Source organism: Trifolium pratense, linkage group LG7, assembly GCF_020283565.1.
Source record: "Trifolium pratense cultivar HEN17-A07 linkage group LG7, ARS_RC_1.1, whole genome shotgun sequence".
Taxonomy (NCBI): domain Eukaryota; kingdom Viridiplantae; phylum Streptophyta; class Magnoliopsida; order Fabales; family Fabaceae; genus Trifolium; species Trifolium pratense.
In genome coordinates this window covers 17,876,545-17,896,256 of record NC_060065.1, presented here as the reverse complement: position 1 = coordinate 17,896,256, position 19,712 = coordinate 17,876,545, and the positions used below count along the sequence as shown (strand labels likewise).

Genomic DNA, 19,712 nt, shown 5'->3' with positions numbered 1-19,712 from the left:
TACAAAAAACACAAAAAATCCATATCAATATGCAACACAGTAAACCTGAATCTGAAAAACGGAAAGCAAGCATGACATTGCCACTACTGCCACTATTGTTGGAGTATATTACAAGAGTATATTTTCCAAGTTCCAACCTTAGCTCAAAAGTCATCCATAACACGATTAATTGGTCCTTCAGGCAACTGCGACGGACCTAAAACAGGTCTTGTGGAATGACCCATGGGAACAACGAAAAAGAGGAGAAAGGATAAAAAAAATCAGAAAATAAAGAAACAGATAGCGTATATTACAAGAGTAATGACATTTACTTTTTCCATAAAAAATCTCAACATTCATGTAAGGAAGTTCTTAATTTAATGAAAACACAACATGGTGAACATGAGCAGTGTTGTAACATGCATGCATGTAAATGACAAGAATTTAAAAATAAGGGTAAATGATCATTTACCCCCCTGCAAAATAAGCAAATTTTCGTTTACCCCCCTGTGCATATTTTTTTTCTGTTTACCCCCCTGCAAAAAATAAATTCTCTCATTTTGCCCCCTGGCTGTACAGCAGGACATGTGACTGTGCAAATCTGCTGACGTGGCTTGTACACATGGAAAAAATCATTTATATTTTTTTAAAAAATTCCACGTCAGATATTTTTTTTTTTATAAAAAATAAAATTTTTTTCCTACAAAATATAAAAACCAATTTTCTTATTTTCTTTTCCCAAAATTAAAAAAAAATTCCTACAAATAATTTTTTTTCCTACAAAATTTTAAAAATTATATTTGTTTTCCTACAAACGAATTTAAAAAAAAAAATTCCTCCCCAAATAAAAAAACGAATTTTCTTATTTTACTCCCAAAATAAAGATTTACTCCGAAATAAAGTTTATTTCCAAATTAAATATTTTAAAGATTTATTTTCAAATCTCTTTAAATTAAAAAAAAACATAATCTTCAATTTTTAAAAACAAAACTTTATTTTTTTTGTTAATCTCTTTGAATTAAAAAAAAAATAGAAGAAGAAGTTTTATTTGTGTTTTCCTCTTCTACCAAAATTATATGTGATATTTAATTATGCAGCAAAAAAAATTAAGCAAAATTATGCTTCAATTCTTATGTGATATTAAATTGTGCAGCAACCTTAGCTTGTACTATATCTGCAGCACTAAATTACGCAGACATAAAATAAAGATTCTATTTTTTTTAATTAAAAGATATTTGAAAATAAATCGTTAAATTCTTTATTTTGGGGACAAAATAAGAAAATTTAATTTTTTATTTATGCAAAAAAAGTTATTTTTGTACGAAATCTTTTATTTATTTTTTATTTTGTAGGAAAAAAATTATTTGTAGGAAATTTTATTTTAAATTTTGGGAAAAAAAAATTCGTTTTTTTTTTGTAGGATTTTTTTTAAAAAAAAAAATTATGTGACATGGAATTTAAAAAATAAATATAAATGATTTTTTCCACGTGTACAAGCCACGTCAGCAGATTTGCACAGTCACATGTCCTGCTGTACACCTAGGGGGCAAAATGAGGGAATCTATTTTTTGCAGGGGGGTAAACAGAAAACAAATCTGCATAGGGGGGTAAACGAAAATTTGCTTATTTTGCAGGGGGGTAAATGATCATTTACCCTAAAAATAAAAAAGATATTGGAGTTAATGCATGATGAATGAGAAATTAGAAATTGGGAATACCACATAAAAACACATTCATTTCTGCCTCACCTTGGTAAGACCTTGACCATTCCAGTGCCTATCTGAATTGGTCTCCCCATGATTATGCAGTCGGTCACTCCTTCCACCGGGTCATCCCTCTCATGTACACATGCATCGAAAAGATACTCTGGTGCCCTATCAATTGATGCAAGGGTCAATACACTTTTGCACCTCTTTTCAAATCCAGTAATTGTCGTTCCCAAGACCATACCCTAGTTTGATAAATAACAAAAGTAAGTAGAGATCTACATATTTAGTAGCAAAGACACATATTTGTCGATTTGTTAAACTTTTTTGCTCAGTAATAATTTCATAATAACTCACACTGGCTGTCATCTCATCTGCTAGAAGCATAATATGACGCATGTCTATTCTCATTCCTTGATTTCTCATTGTTAATTTTATTTGATCAATGATACAATTTCTGGCAGCTTCAATTCCCAGGATATCATACACTTCAATGACATGATTACTGACAGTTTTACGTGCATTCACCCCTTCAAGACTCATAACCCATCGAAGGCCCGTGCTGAGGGAAAAAATTAAAACATTCAGATTAGAAAACAATGTTAACGTCACCACTATTGTTGTTGTTGTTGTTATTATTATTATTATTATTATTATTATTATTATTATTATTATTATTATTATTATTATTATTATTATTATTATTATTATTTTGACAATTAATATATAACAAGAAACAAAAAGTTCCAAAGGATAGTATAGCTCAGGTTGCAATTCCTCCTATCCTACTAAAAAATACTCCTCTCCCTAACAAATCAACTACATAAATTTGCCTATAAAAAAAAGCAGCAAAACAACGGAATGCTATGATGATAACGAAACTATAAGTCCATTCTGGTTTTCACTAACCCCAGTCCACCATGTATTATGTATACATTAAACACCCAGTACATTCTCCCATGAATGGTCATGAAAAACTATGCAATACACACATCCAAAAAGGTATAACCAGGGGATTGAAGTAACATCTTCCATAATGAAAATTAAAAGTACATAACAGAAAATAAGATGAACTAACCCTTCCAACAATACCATGAATTTATCAACCTTTGGATCTTTACAGATCACAACTCGTTTAACAGTTTTAATTCCCTGCAATAAAGAAATAAAATAAGAATTTCCCTATCTGAAAATCTTACTCCATATAATATAAAGCTAGACAAAACAAACATGATATTTTCTTCATCGAGTATAAAGCTAGACAATTGTGTGCATCTTGAACATTTTCTATGTCTAGTGAGATAGTTGTTGAGGGAAGGAGGGTTCGACGGTGGATACACTGCACATAGAAGATCACAAACAATGTCAAAGATGCCGGAAATGAACACATCACAGAAGCTGTGAATGGCTCTGCCAGCAGAGCTGTAGTGATTGGCGAATGATTTGATGGTAGTAGCAGTGCAGCTACTGGCGGAGGTGGAGAGAGGGAAGAAACATTTCACATCCATGGATTAGGATTCAGAGAATGGCTCTGATACCATAATAGAATGTGAGGGAAACTGAACAGCAGAGAAAACTGGAAATGAAATTGCAAACTGTATATATATTATTCATCTTAGAGATTCCGTGCAACTGGCTATAACTAAATATCTAAAACTTATACTTCAAAAATAATTCTGAAACTTATGGTAGCTGTCTTAGACATATACATGGAGGCACTGCACAACCTCAATTGTATAAATCTATCACGCACATAGTAAAATTAGTAATACATATTAAAATTACTGCTTTCTCGTATTCCAATAATAAGAATCATAAATATAACAAAAAACTTTTGAAAGAATAACTCACAGCATCTGAAAAATAAATTGAATAATTTGGTAGAATATTTAAGCATATAATAGACAAATAGTAAGGGTATAAACTTATTAAGATTTATTTCCTACAACTGCATACCCGGACTGATATTTTTCCTTCTATGCAGTGTTTCACTTCTTCTGCAATATTTTCATTGTTATCCCTCTCCAGTATTGTAGTGATGATAGGTGTACTGATCCTTCTCTGTCCAGATGTTATTTCTTTGATGCGAGCAGCTCCACATGTACTAACTAATAACAGATTAAGATACAACATTCCAAACCAATGAACATACAACAAAAAGAATAATTAATTAAACATTAATAATCATCATAGTAAAAAACACAATCAGATAAAGGATACTTATGGTTGCATCCCCAGCAAAGTGAAAAGTTTCCAAAGTCATCTGGGACACAGGTTCTCCAATACTAAGAGCAGCAATTGCACCAACCGGAGTTCCAGCGTCAATTAGTTTGGAACGATAACGTGATACACAAGTATTCACAAAAACCTGAATAAAAAAAGCATATATGAAATACCATCATACTGTAGTATGAACAATGTTTCAAAGAATTATTAACAAAATTTGTAGGCTAAGACCTTAAAATAGAGGTAGACCTCAAAGATCGAGTTCCTTAAAACAGAAAAAGACACGACACCACAGGTCATTCAGGAGACCTATGACTTTCCTCCCAAATCCTCAGTCAATATTTCAAACAGACTCTAACTTTGGTGCTTGCCAATATCATTTCCAGTAAACTCTGACAAATTCAACAGACCCGCTGCTATCCAGCTTCACTCATAATCATAGAACAACTTTAGACTGCTAAGATACTTATTAAGCAAAAAGATAGCAATGACCAATCCAGGGAAAAAAAGAATAATGACGGGGATAAAAGCTTACAAAACAAGAAAATTGGAGTAAATATCAGGCGCACAAGACCATGAATACCTCTATCTGTCTACGAGTGATCCCAGACATCCCACAAATAAAGTTCTTCAAATCTTCTGAAAATCCACTCTCCACTAAATTAGACATACAAAGCTCTGAAAGCTCCTGACGAACTACTTCACACAAATCTGATGAAGATAAGGCTGCTTCATCTCCATCTTTGGGACACATGGCCTACAATTCAGGAAGACAGAAAACAGGAAGAACAGAATTTTCAGAAAGTCAAGATTGTACAAAGAGCAAGAGTAGAAAGAGAAGTGAGAATAATCTAAAGCGATATACTACAATGTACAGTGGCCCTCATATTGATATTACTAGGTTAAGAGATAAGAACATACATAAGAAAGACATGTGGTCTGAGCCCATATACTCGACATAAAAACCTTAGTAATTTAATATTATAATAACTCCATATAATGGAATTAAGCTCTCAAACCTTGCTTCTGAGAAATAACCGCTCAAAATTTAATGGTTTTCCATTTTTTCCTTCCATGCTAACTGGATCCATGCCATCATCTCCATAGCAAAATTGAACAATATCACCACCAGTATTTCTTACAGTACAATCATAATGTGAAAACAAGTCCTCTAGAGCTTTCATTAATCTACGAGTCACAAGTCCGGTGTCTTCAATATTTTCCTGCAAAATCACAAACAGTAAAGAAACTATAAAATGGACCCAGTATATGATTTATCATCTAAAATGACTAACTTCCCAAAAGGAATGCTCCATGTTTTACCATCATCAGGGACCCCTGCATTCATAATATTTACCTTTACCATTTTATTTGTTTAAAAACGGAGATTTTTGAGGTGGATTATTGGTGAGATTTATTGATCTTATTTGTTTACAACCCCGATAAAGACAAAGAAAGACACCAATTTCACTATACTCCCCCCAATAACACCAAATGACCAAATATAGTATAATGAAATCTATTTCAACTTCCAGACCCATTAGTAACATGCTAAATGAAACTTAGCTGGTTTTAGTAAACAAGTATAACAAAGAGGTTATCATTAGTACTTACCAAATTAATATAATATTTAATTTTTTATATCATCGAAGAATATGTTGCACATATCATATTCAAAAGATGAGAGAACCCTACCGATATAGGAACACCTTCTCTCACTTCCATTGCATGGAAGAAAAACTCAGTTGCTGACAATCCATTATAAAAGGAATTAGCAACAAAACCTTTTGCCTGCAACAAGAGTAATATAACAGTTTAAAATGTAGGAAACAACAGAAGACTTTAACCCATAATGACTGTAATAGCCAACATCGACAATTTACAATATCCAATAAGGATTCGATGATCAGGTGAATATAAAAATGCTAATTTATTTGGTCAGTTATGCATATATATATATATATATATATATATATATATATATAAATGTGCTATACAACAAAAGTAATATATTATACACTGTTAGTATATAACAAGGATTCAAAAGCATGATGAACAAACAAGTTCATATTTTGCTTCTCACATCTCAGGTAACATGAATTTGTGATCAGAGGTTATCCTACACTGCTTCACTAATTATTGCAAAATACCTTAACGTTAATGTCTATCATCTATGTAAATGTCTCTCATCTTTTTTTTTGTTTGTTTGTCTATTTCAACAAATTAGAACCACCCAATTCTGATTTGTACAGACCATAATAAGATTTAATGTAATTATAATCTGTATTATTTCTTTCTCCTTCCATATTTAGTTATAGCATTTATAGGAAAGATTTTTAGAGCTAGATTGGAGTGCAAATTTATTTCACCTAGTCCTATTTATATCTCATGTCATTTAAATCTCTATTTAGTGAAATACAATACCAGTCATATATTTCATTAGTAATAAAATACAAAAATAAAGCATTAATGGTGATCGGGGATTGGGTTCTATTTATACAATCAATTAATAATAGAGTTCCAAATAATGAGAACTGAACATACAGCAGGACTTCTTGCTTGTTTAGGGAAATGAGGAAGACTCCTATCTGTGAACCCAATAGCAGCACGACAACCACCAACTAACTGCTGACCAACGCTGGCAACCATCTGACTGATATTGATAGGAGACCCTTTGGAGCCACTCTGTGACATGATCAATAGACTATTTCTCCAGTGTAATGTTTCCATGCATACCTAGGAATGTCACAAGTTATCAACATATATTTGTTTTTCCTTTACACCAGGCTGAGGAGATTCTCATGCACAAAAAATTCATTAAATGAATTACCATAAACATCAAAACTGTTAAGATTTTACATAAATTTGTATTCAGTGACCACCATATGTCAAAATACAAAGACAGAATATTTTATGATAAAAAACGCATACCTCCCCTAGTGCACCACGTATGTCATTTAATTCATCAGTTATCTTGGTCTCTAAATTTTGAGCTGCAATACGACCAGCATTGTCATCTTGCCGTATTCCATAGAAAATTTCCATAGATTCTTTACAAGTTTGATAACCATTACTAATCATATCATCCTTTGCATTGATCAGTGTGTTTTGCGGTTCAACATCATGAATGGCTATCGAGAACCCATGATTGCCTATCCACTGAGCACTGCATCATAGCAAAAATGCAATATCAAAATGCATAGACTGACAGGAATTAATATATTTTTACACACCCATTTGGCGAGACAAATATTGCTTCGTAATTGATGTTACATTGGTCACAAGTTCCTTCCAGTAAAAACCTCAATTCCTCGACAGCTAAGTCAAGCTTGCTTGTAACTTGAGACACTCTTATAGGGTTATTTTAGAAGCATTTCTTTGAAGTTCCAAAATATCATTGTATTTGATTTGAATCATTTGCAATTAAATCAAACATAAGGCAAATATTAACGTAATCATCCAATTTACCTCAATTTAGATAGACGGTTAATGCAACAAGCAGCAGCATATGCGTTATAGTCATTTAGTATCACAAAGAAAAGTCCATCCTTATTACCATTTCCTGAACCAAAGCGAAAGAAAGCAGGTCAACAACTTAATATACACAAAAGCATGAAGACATCACTGGTAAAAAGAATATGGACAATTATTAGCCTGACTAACCTAAAGTCGCCTTTCCAAGTTGCCCGGAGATTAACTCACTATTGTGAAAATAAACAAACCCATCATTTGGGCACATTGTTTTCTTTTCTCTATTCCTATCGTCATGCTTTGTGCAGTAAAATTTCTCCCTCACAGTGAGATTCACATTTTCATGTGAGCACAATAAAATGCTGAATAATTGTTTACCACTCCAAAGCTCAACTGGCTGCAAAAGATAACTACTTTAGCAAACATAATTGAATCATTGGACAAATTTTGGTACATTTAGCTTATAAAATCAAAGGTCAAAAAGTAAACTAAGCTACTAATATATGCTTGGTTGGCATGGAAAGAGCTATATATATATATATATATATATATATATATATATATGAACTCACGGCATTCAATTGAGCAGCAGGGAAAGATGGCAAAACAGTTCAGAAAGTATAAAAAAGGAATATCTCAATATTATTTCGAAAGTGTAGAGAGTACAAGCACTAATGTGAATATATAGACAAGCTCTATCTATTAGGCCTGATTAATGGGTCTAATACAAAAAAATCTAATTATTGCATAAATGGTTCTGTTAGCAAGCCCTTTGTAAACACATCCTCTGACTGGTGTTTAGAACGGAAGTAGGTAGTTGCTACCAATCCATTATCCACTTTTTTTTACAAAGTTTCAATCCATTTCAATGGGTTTTGTCCTTTCATACTAAATTAGGCTAATATTGATGGTCGAATTCTTCTTCAGGCCTCAGCTTGATCAAGCCGCTACACTTTTCTTCTCACCTAGTCCAAGCAACAAGATTCACACACAGTACAGTAGCTTGAAGTAGACTTTCTATCGTTCACTAAGCTTGAATAATATTCATCGCCAAAGATCATGATGTTGGTCAAGTCTCTGAAACCTATCATTCTTGGGTACAACAAGAGCAATTGATACTTCTGATTCTCTAAAAGCTCAGATGTGGGATTGAATGCACCAATTCATGGCAACTCTTGGATAAAATCCGCAATTGCTTTCATTCCACAATTTATGTTCTATATATTTGTCCTATTTTTTCCAGTTTATCAACACAAGTCGACCATGTTGGATTATTAAACAGTTGAATTTTTTTTAAAAAAAAAAGCCTTTTGATCATACAGGAGACTAACTACATGATCAAATGGCATTGCAGTGTATCATGAGTACAGTGCCATGATAGACTATTGAAATCTAACTTTTTCTAAAACTATGTTAAATTGTGTCGGGGATCTCTCAATAGCATTGTATTGAATATCCCTAAAGCAAAACCAAAATACATTTAATGATTGGCCCTAAAATTTAATTGCTGCCTAGCTGGTCTACTCTCCTTAGCAATATTTCAACATCTCTTCTCTACACATGATTCAACTGTCAGATCAGTATCACATTTATAATCCAAGATTCTCACCTTCTTAATTGCAGCTTCTGGCAGTTCAGTATCCATGTGACCTATGTATGACAAAATATGTGAAAACTCTGAACGATCATAAAAAGTGTCTTTCCTAGTTATGAGAAAGAAAGAGGTCAAGAGGTCTTGATTCAGGGCAACTAGAATTTCGCCATTTTTTGTTGTGCACAAATTGTTGCCACCAATACAATTTTTCGGTAACGACTCTGATGAAACCTGCAAGATAATAAACAGTTAGACAAAACCTAAGTCATAGATTACATTGCTTTAAGAAGTTATCCGCTATGCACAAATCCCTCTAGGTACAACAGGCTAGACAACAAAACATCAAGAAATCATCTTAAGGAAGATTTCACCAGGTTAAAAGTGAAGAAGAATTGTCAATGTTCTCATAAAAATGAGTCACTCACATATAAATAGGAAGAGTGGTTTATTAAAGAGAGAAAAATAAGGAGTATTGGAATTGGATCAAGTAACAAATATAAAATAAGTATAAAATATTTAGACCAAGTCAATATAACCACACATAAGAGAAAATAAAATATTTTTCTAATAAACTATGCATATTTCTGAATTAAAAATATGAGACTCAAATTACAACACATTACACAATCTAAAATGTAAATAATAATAGTTAAACTATGTTTAACAAAATTCTTCTAACCATAGTACATGTTCGGAGTAGCTTATTTTGTTTAAAGAATCTTACAAAAAAAATGTACGAGAGGAAGCATTTAGCTGAAACGCTATTTTGAATAATAAGCAAAATCAAATGTGTTCTAAAAAGACCATTTATATGTGATATTTTCAAGAGAATGTGTTCTAAAAAGACCGTTTACATTGTACGAGAGGAAGCATTTAGCTGGAACGCTGTCTTGATTCACGGCAACTAGAATTTCGCCATTTTTTGGTGTCCACAAATTGTTGCAACCAATACAATTTTCCAGTAAAGACTCTGATGAAACCTGCAAGATAATAAACAGTTAGACAAAACCTAAGGCATAGATTACATTGCCTTAAGAATTTATCCACTACGCACAAATCCCCCTAGGTACAACAGGCTGGACAACAAAACATCAAGAAATCATCTTCAGCAAGATGTCACCAGGTTAATAGTGAAGAAGAATTGTCCATGTTCTCATACAAATGAGTCACTCGCATATAGGGAGAGTGGTTTACTAAAGAGAGAAAAATAAGGAGTATTGGAATTGGATCAAGTCAAATATAAAATAAGACTAACATATTTAGACCAAGTCAATATAACCACACATAAGAGAAAATAAAATATTTTTCTAATAAACTATCCATATTTCTCAATTAAAAATATGAGACTCAATATATTTAAAACTTTTGAAATATACTCAAATTACAACACAAATTACACAATCTAAAATGTAAATAATAATAGTTAAAGTTAAACTATGTTTAACAAAATTCTTTTAACCATAGTACATGTTCGGAGTAGCTTATTTTGTTTAAAGAATCTTACAAAAACAATGTACGAGAGGAAGCATTTAGCTGAAACGCTATTTTGAATAAGCAAAATCAAATGTGTTCTAAAAAGACCATTTATATGTGATATTTTCGAGAGAATGTTCATTTATAATAGAAAGTGTTTAAGAACCAAGTAATTAGGATCAAGTGGTTAATGACATCCCCCTAGGACGAATCGTTCGGGAGAACCCGAGTTTGATTCCTAGTGGGAACAAGTGTTTAAAAAATTAAGTTTTTTAAAGAAAAGAAAAAACTTAGATAAATAAATAGTTCCCTTGGGTTCTAATTAACAAGATAAAATAAGTAGGTTTAAGAAAGAAAAAAAAAAATGTGCAAAAAAGATGTAGTTTCCATATGTTTTTAGTGTAAGAAACATTACACTATCACAATCAATCATATGCATGACTTTAGAAGTAGTTATGATAAAAGTCAAATGTTTTTAATGATCTGACTATTATGATTGATTTGTAGTACAAAAACTCTTTACACGATGGTCTATATGAATTAAATCCTCTAATTAAAAAAAGTGTGGAGTGGAGTGACTTTTTATATATAAAATGAACAGGCCCTTTAAGATGCCTATTGGGAAAGCAGTGCATAGAAATAAACAGATGAAATCAAGAAATACATGAAAGAAGAAAATGCTAGATGGGCAACACAAAGGAGACAAATAACTAAGAGGACCGCAAGTGAAACCCTCCAGCAGAGCAATCAGAAGATCATAGCAAGTATAAAAGAATTGGTTTTAATATAAAAGAATTGTGAAGTAAAAACTGGACAAAAGCATTAAAAATAGTCAACTTGCAATTCTATCTATATAACAATGGGATCCATTTATTTTACCGCCATTAACGAAATAGCTTCTGCTCTAGCCTCTTCAGTCTGTGGAACATGTATGTTCATCTCATCGCCATCAAAATAAACATTATATGCGTCACAAACAGATGCATTCAATCGCAAAGTTCTCCCAGGCAAGATCCTTGCCTGCATGTTCAAATGGACATTTAGACCAATGTGACCTAAATCAAACACTACTCTTTTCTTTTTTTGGTTTCAAAATCGGATACTATCCTAGTTTTTGTTTTTTAAAGACATGTAGTTTAAATAAATCACCCTATGACACATCATAGACATCCGATTCAAGCTTGGTTGTCCATTCAAAAGAACAATGTCTCCATCTTCCAAATGGCGATCAACAATGTCTCCAACTTCCAAATCACGAGCAACAGTCCAACTAGGAGGCATGAGGTTCCTGCAAAGTAATGATTGGCTCTAAATAAATGATAATTGGGACATAAGATTTATTTTTGCTTGATAATTTACCTAAAAAAAATATAGAACCTCCATATGGAAGAAAAGAGTCAGTACATACCACAACATAGAAACTGTGCGTTTTCGAACCAATATTGCACCAGGATACATATCAGCACCATTTCTCACACGTTGTTGCAACTTCTGTCTGTTTCGAGGTGTAACACGCTCAGGATAAGTCAAGTGACATGCCATAGGGATGGGTATTGCAGCCTAATGTGAATAAATTAGTTAGGAAGCATAAACTTGAACTTTAAAAAAGATAAGGAGCTACTAATACAAAAAAAATAAAAAAAAATAACTTTTTTTGGCACTGTTTCATGGGAATGATAGAGCTCTTCAATGAGCATGGCTTTGTTTTTATGCATAATCGAATTTATATTATATTATTTTAGTGGTTTGTGCTTCATGTGAAGGACACAAATTACGTGTACGAAGCAAAACTTAAATGTCTGACCTCAGTAATCTTCAGATAAGGATCTGGTGAAATAACTGTCCTGCCACTATAATTAACATTTTTCCTAGATAAGGTACCACGGATACGTCCCTGCTTCCCTCTTAAACGCTGAACTAAACCAGCCGGTAGCGGTTGGCCTTGCTGATCATCACTATTCATGTACTGATCAACCTCAAACTGGAGATTTTCATAAGCACGCTAAATAAAAAACATCACAACAAACTGATAAGCATAGAAAGAAAGAAAGAAACAAACTGATAATAATAACCGTAAACAATACACGCAAATTGCAAAACCAATTTGTAGACTGTATAAATTAATGCCAAATACATTAGGAATATACAACAGAGTTTAGAATTATACTGAGTCAAGTCTTACCAAGAGTCTGACTAGACCCAGCTTTGGGCATTTGATAAGTAAGTTGGGCATGATAGATGTTTATGCACCGGTGTTAGTTTAGAATTATGCCGAGTCAAGTCTTACCAAGAGTCTGACTAGACCCATCTTTGGGCATTTGATAAGTAAGTTGGGCATGATAGATGTTTATGCACCGGTGTTAGAGAATCCATGTGACTCTTTCCTTTTTAATTTAGTGCAGATTTTCTACTATTACATGTTATGATTTGCTTTCTTAAAACCTCTCATTGATTTAAAGAAGAGAATTAATTGTAATCTCTCTATATAAACAGTCTTTGACCGATGAATAAATCATAACAAAATTTTCCTCGCTGTATTGCTGTAAATCACGGGAGTTAAGAATATACACATGGTGTGATTGTGTTGAGAAGATGAGGAAAAGTTTACAGTAGAAAACTCAAGAGAATATGAATATTCTGAAACTTAATCAGTAACTATGTTGTCAATAGATCTAAATCTATTATGGTGCAGAGATACAATCTGAGAACAGAGACAAATGCTCTACAGAGAACCCAATGCAGACCACTCACTACAACAAAATTCAGGTTTGAAGTGTGTGTAATAATTGAGAAAAACATCTTTTATATATGCAAAAAGTGAAGAACTCATTATATCAACAATATATTTAAAATTTCTTACGATACCTTATAAATGGGTGAATCCAGATCTCTTTGTTTGATCACATACTCCTTTACATGTTTGGTCAGAATCTTATTTGCTTTGATTATTTTTTTTAGCCTCTCTGTTAAGTAATCTTCCCTGCAGCAAATCAAGAGGAAAATCATAGGCATTGGTTATTTAATTTTAAAAAGAAGAATGAATAAAGCTTACAAAAATTATTAAAATTATTATACATACCCCAAAATTATTCAACATATTTTTCAAGATTTTAGCACTTACTATAAAGATGATAAATTACTACTCGCTCGGGAACCAAATATAAGAAAATATAGCTACCCCTCCGTCTCACAATGGTTATAATTGATTCAGATTGTAAAAGATGGGTTGAATTTTTTTCATGATTCTTTTTAAGACCATTTGATTCCTAAAGAGGAGTGGATTTGGGTTTTGGGGCGCGATGTACTTACCCAGTGTGTAAGATATAAAATTGAAAGGGGGTGTGATGGAGGTGTATGAGAATTCATGGTGTTCCAGATGAGGTGTCATTGCAGAGTGACAAGTGTTTGATGCTGATAATAATGGAACACACTAACAGTACCAAAACACATCTTTGAGGCGATCACTTCTTTTTGACAAGTCACATTTAAAATTTTAAAGTGTTGCAAAAAATGGTCTCTTAAAATTGTGTTGACTATTGTCCAACGTGGCGGCTATGTGTGCAGTAACATATATGCCAACCAAGCACATAATGTCACACATTTTCCACCTTATCGCTTAACTGTAAGTGCGTTGCGTGACAGATACTCTCAGGGGGACTAACATGTTAGGGACCATTTTAGAATATCTCCAAAGTGAGGAACTGAATTTACTCAATTTCCAAAAGGACCATTTTGGATATATTTATTCATTTATGTGTTGGTATCAAGATGAAAACTCGATGCAGCCTCATGGCTAATGATATGCCATCCACATCAGGAAATGATCAGCCTCCCAACAAAAACCGAAACAACATCCCAATCCCTTTAACCCATCAACCTAAAACCCTAGTCCAAATAACAGTCTTGAAGGGTTAACTCGATTATCAAGGTTTGGTTGATCAGCTGAATGCTTGCTAAAACTTATAAACATTGTCTTTTCAGCAAAACAGCAGAGTATAGGAGATGTATCAGACCTCCAAAACTCTGTCCAATGCTTCAAATAAGCCTAGCTTTGGTAATATTCAACAAGGTATCAAATCTATCACCAAGTATTTCAATATGTTGATCGAGTTATGGCAAGACATAGACTTATTCTTTTCAAGGAAATATTTTGAGGAGTCAAATGGTGGAAAAAGAGGGCATTTGAAATTCATCAAGGGACGGATCCTTAGGCTTAAACCTCTATCATCACTCAATTAGAAGAGAAGAATGTCAAAGAAATTTGATGCTGGAGAACAATTCTACAACTGGGCATCCTCAACTGAATTCAGCACAGCATGATCGTGCCAAAAACCATACCACGCCAAAAGGAGGAATGTTGGTTTCTTCATGGAAAACCTGTAGTTTGGAAGCTAGCCAAACTTTCTGCCTCTGTTTATGAATATGCTGAAAAATCTAATTGAACCTAAACCTATGCAAAAAGAATCCCATGAAATCTCTACTAAAATCAGTCAAGGGGAAAATTGCACAATAAAACAGATACTCCTTTACACAGTCGATCATCACAAGCCAAACAGTGAGAAGGAACCAGAAGGTATCACTGATGGTAATTGTATAGATGAAACTAATGATGCTGAAAATTTAATAAACCATCAATTTGCTCCTTAAACTATTACTTTACTCTCTCCAATTTTATCCTTAAACTATATAAATACAATACGTAGTCCCTAAACAATTTTCATCCTCTCCTATTTTTAAACCAACTTAGGGACTAACTTGATAGATTAATAATAGTTTAGGGACTACTTATTATATTGGCTGAAAATTAAAGGACATGTGTAACTTTTCAGTGATAGTAAGTCATCCGTCAAATATAATACTTATTCAATCGTGAGAATAAATTATGAAGAAAAATGATTTGTTCCTCTTCTTGTCATACTAACCTTGCCAATCGCAAGTTTAGGGGTAATGAAGGTCGAACAGCTAGAGGTGGCACAGAAATTGTTGATATGAAGAGCTTCTCTGGTTTTTCAGAGACACAGAGTAACTCACGGTCCTACAATAAAAAATATCAGACAAAAGTAAACCATCCTTCTCAAAATGGAAGAGAAGGAAAAGAAAACCAAAAGCATTACCTCGTCAACCATCTCTTTAAGCAGGAAAAGAGCCATATCAGGGTAAAGGATTGTGTCATTATGATAAAGAAAGCTTCGGCCATTTGGGTCCTTCTTTATTGTACCTGTATCACAAAAATCATCATTTGGTATAAAAATAAAGTGCATATCTCCTAGGACCATTTTTTATTTTTTTTTTAAAAAAAATTACTTTAACACAACTTTTCCCGTTTGATCGCTTTATGCTGAAACACGATATCAGATTGAAAAAAATTGGGTTTCTTTTCACTCATTTCAAAGTTCCTCATTCTATTTTTCGTAGAAATGAAATTGATTCTTATTTAAGTGCAACTCATGGTTGAGAGTAATGAGAATGGAGAAATACTTATATGGCCACAACAACAAATAAACCCCAAACATACTAAAGAATTTGAAATCATGTCGTATTTCCTATGCCCCATCCCGTCCACCAACTATCAAATGCTGTTCACTGGCGATATCGTCGTTCAATTCTCGATATCCTTTAAAATTGAACCAGCCCCAAAATAAAGTGGGAGCAAAGTATGTTTCTCCTGAATATGGAAATTAGGTCACCAAAATGCAACCATCTAAACAAATTCCATTGATGAAGTCCCTAGAATAATAAAAGATATTGTACCAAAAAAGTTAATAAAGCATATAGAATATACCATTGTTATATTCACAGTATGGGCAAGTCTTGACTTTGCTACATTTTTCTATTAAATCTTTAACGAACTGAATTTTTTTCAATTCATCCCAAGGGAGGCCACGGTCTTCAGAATCTGCAGGGTCAAATTCTAAATAATTTAAATTGGTCTAACAATTTATTTCAAAAATTTAAAATTCATACAACTTCAATTTTCTCCATTTTTAGTAAAAAAATTAAACGATATAATAATAAACAACAAAGATATAATATTTTACTCAAATTTACTAAAAATAATAAGAGGGCACTTTTGGACGTTTTTTAGCCAAAAAAAAAAAACTAAATATGTCTTGCTTTAAATTACTAAATACATATATTATTATTACTTTCAAATATACCTTTTATGAATACTATTAACTTCAGTTTGAATAAGAAAATCAAAGCTAGATATATATGTGCACAAATGTACATTTTGGTAACACCTATACACGAAATAGACATTAAATGTGCTACATAATTTTTCAGTGTATGTAAAAATGACACAAGAGACTTATAAAAACAAAAAATTTGATAAAAAAAAACAAAAAAAATGGATAATAATAATAATATGTTAAATTTTGCAGTATTATATTTCAAATTACAATTTTGTCAAATAAAATAACTTCATGCATATTTGTTTGGAAAAGAACTTAATGCATTTCAATTAAAAAGAGAAAGTAAGAGGCTAGAAATTACCTCCTTTCATTTTCTTCAAATAATTTGTACATATATCATTGTTAAGGAGAATACGACTACATTCCTGGAAAAGACACCAAACTTAGTTCAAGCAGGGTATTAAGAAACACATTAAAATTAAGATAGCTACATAGCTACATAATGAAAAATGAAAAGTGAAGTATGCTACAGCTACACTATACATTGTGGGCATGAATTACAACATAGATACCTTACAAATGCACTTCAATATCCCCTCAACCATAGTAAGATATCCAACATGGTATACAGGCTCAACTAGATGTAAGTATCCGTAGTGCCCTTGACATTTTCTAAAGTTTCCGTAGCATGTTAGACAGATAAGTGTATCATTAGCAGGCCCCTAAATTGCATAAATAAATTGATTCATCAACACCTGAAATTCAAATTAATATAGGTCTAAAAGTTGAAATAGTAGATTAGGTGGAAAAGGTACCATGTGGGGATCATACAAGCCACCCATGATGGGTGTTTCACCCGAACAATCATAATCCAAAGCTTGTGACACATAAACTTCGCTAATGTTTTTGACATCTTCCTCTGATAACGTGCAATATTTTATGCCCTTTCTGCGATGGACCAAACCAAAACCGGGTAACAATATGAAATTATGCAATTTGAAGAATAATCCAAATGTAGAGCAATAAATTCATACAAATTGCTCACATTATTTGTTTTTCTAAAACTATTTCCCTGAACCTTCTTTGCTCCTCCATCTCATCTAAATCCTGGTTCCCTTGTAAAAGATCCTACATCTCATACAAATTGTTAGCATCTCCCTAGCATGGCCACCAGCTGAGTAATCAACGCCAGATATAGTCTCTCTTTTTTATGAACGAGATATACCTGATGCTTTGAATTTTATCAAAATATCATTGCAGAAGTAAAATTATAAAAATGGCAAATATTAAATTCACAGCTACTGCATGTACAAGACAGGTAACATAAATATAGAAGTACTTTTAACTTGACCAATCAATTTTAGCATGATCAGTAATTTGTAGAACATGAAAGAAAATTATTTCATAAAAAGGAGTGTTACAACTAATGTGTTGAGGTGACTATTTCATCCTAAGAAGGAAAGGTTGTCCCCATGACTCTATGCTCATACTAAGAAGTAAAAATTGGCAACCCTTATGATGGTAGCAACCCTTATCACGGTAATATTCTCACAAAAAAGCACAAACCATTATCCTAAAGCAGTAGTAACTGGCATATTATAAAAAGCATTTCAATTTGTGTCCAAATTACATAACTGGTACCAAGAAATCAGAACCCCTAGTTGCTCTATAAAACATGGATACCAATAAAACACTTTGATTCCTGATCAATCATGAATTGAAAAAATAATGGAATCACGAATGAACTTCCTTATTCAAAAGTAACAGAACAAATTAGATCAAATTGGAAACACATCATATTCTAAGCATTCATAACATCATCAAAATAAATCCCGAAGTGAAGTTAAAATAAACTGAAATCAAATCCCTATGCTATCAAATATTGAATCAGAAAACATGTAATTACTAATGACTACATCTTGAAAAGAAGAGAAATAAAGAAACTACCTGAGATTATAACAAATGTTAGGGTAAGTATGAGACTGAGAAGCCTGATTCCAGTAAATTAGAAGTGTGAATCTGAAATTGAGAATAAAAAATCACAAATGAGTATATTCAACAGTTAATTATGAAATCAATTGATGTTTGAAATTGAAATGAAAATTGAATTTGTGTCAGTGAACTTGAAATTGAAGCCTGAATATGAAATCAAAAATGCCAAATCGCAAAGAAGTGTCTCTCTGATCACAAAAGAAAACTGAAAATCGACACTAGAATTCAATGTTAAAGTGAAAATAAGAGCAAGAGAAACTTCAATTCATGGTTTACGCAGCAACAGAACCAGAGATTGAATCGCAAACCTCGATTAAGTGTTAGGTTTATTAGAGTTCGTTAGAGTGCGTGAGAGAGAGAGAGAGAGAGAGAGAGAGAAAGAGAGAGAGTGAGATTGAAGGAGAAAATAGAATAATTCTCGCAAATTGAAACTGATGCATACAAATCTTATTTATAGTAAGCTATGAACATGTGAGTTACACTCATGAACAATTAAGCATCCGTTCAAAAAAAAAAAAAAAAATGAAACAATTAAGCAAAGGGCGGGAAAGTAACTAACTAAAATATCAAAAAAAGTAAAATAACTGGAGTAATTATGAAGCTCAATTATTATCCTTCAATTCAATACAGACAATCAATCAATGCAAAATCAATTCGCCGCATCATTCGTCGTTCACATCTAGGGTTCGCAAAATGAAAAAGGAGAAAAAGGCTTGTGTTATATAGATGATCATTTTTAGTAAGAAAAAAAATAAATTTATATAGATGACTTTTCAAATTTTTCCTTTTTAAGCTTTCTAAGTTTTTTCTTTTTTTTTTCAAATTTGATTAAGATATTAGGTGAACGTTTATTTTTTTTTACTTTTCAGGTTTTTTTTTTTTACTGTGCATTATATTAAGGCTTTGTTTGGTAAAAATAGTTTATGGCTGATAAGCTAGCTGATAGTTTATGGCTGATGGTTGATATGCTGATTGAAGTGTTTGGTAAAATTAGCGGTTCAACTGACTGATAAATATAAAATGACATCTTTATTCAATAATTTTTTTTTATCAAATTAATACTATTTAAGATACTTATAATTTAACATTTTAAGTTTATTTTATTTTTTTGGTACGTACCTATGAATATTGATAAAA

The 19,712-nt window shown here is 32.3% G+C and overlaps 1 protein-coding gene across 9 annotated transcripts; it reads right to left on the bottom strand.

Moving 5' to 3' along the window:
* On the bottom strand, positions 1–19,285 carry LOC123894566 (DNA-directed RNA polymerase III subunit 1-like). 9 transcript variants are annotated; one of them, XM_045944591.1, is made up of 29 exons: positions 19,208–19,285; positions 18,531–18,602; positions 17,629–17,711; positions 17,399–17,531; positions 17,156–17,305; positions 16,945–17,008; positions 16,232–16,345; positions 15,564–15,667; positions 15,372–15,484; positions 13,315–13,429; positions 12,254–12,451; positions 11,858–12,009; positions 11,599–11,737; positions 11,329–11,469; positions 9,831–9,956; positions 8,992–9,207; positions 7,575–7,779; positions 7,380–7,473; positions 6,843–7,077; positions 6,456–6,647; positions 5,607–5,702; positions 4,931–5,134; positions 4,495–4,668; positions 3,906–4,053; positions 3,642–3,793; positions 2,764–2,837; positions 2,043–2,247; positions 1,728–1,930; positions 1–196 (listed from the first exon to the last, which is right to left on the bottom strand). In XM_045944591.1, the coding sequence occupies exons 3-29, from the start codon at positions 17,676–17,678 to the stop codon at positions 178–180; spliced, it is 3,816 nt and encodes a 1,271-aa protein (XP_045800547.1). In that variant the 5' UTR covers positions 17,679–17,711; positions 18,531–18,602; positions 19,208–19,285; the 3' UTR covers positions 1–177. The 9 variants fall into 9 exon arrangements, with proteins under 9 accessions (XP_045800547.1, XP_045800544.1, XP_045800542.1 ...); XM_045944588.1 differs by having other exon boundaries at positions 1–207; positions 19,208–19,284; XM_045944586.1 differs by having other exon boundaries at positions 1–207; positions 19,135–19,277.
* Between the last annotated feature and the right edge of the window lie 427 nt (positions 19,286–19,712).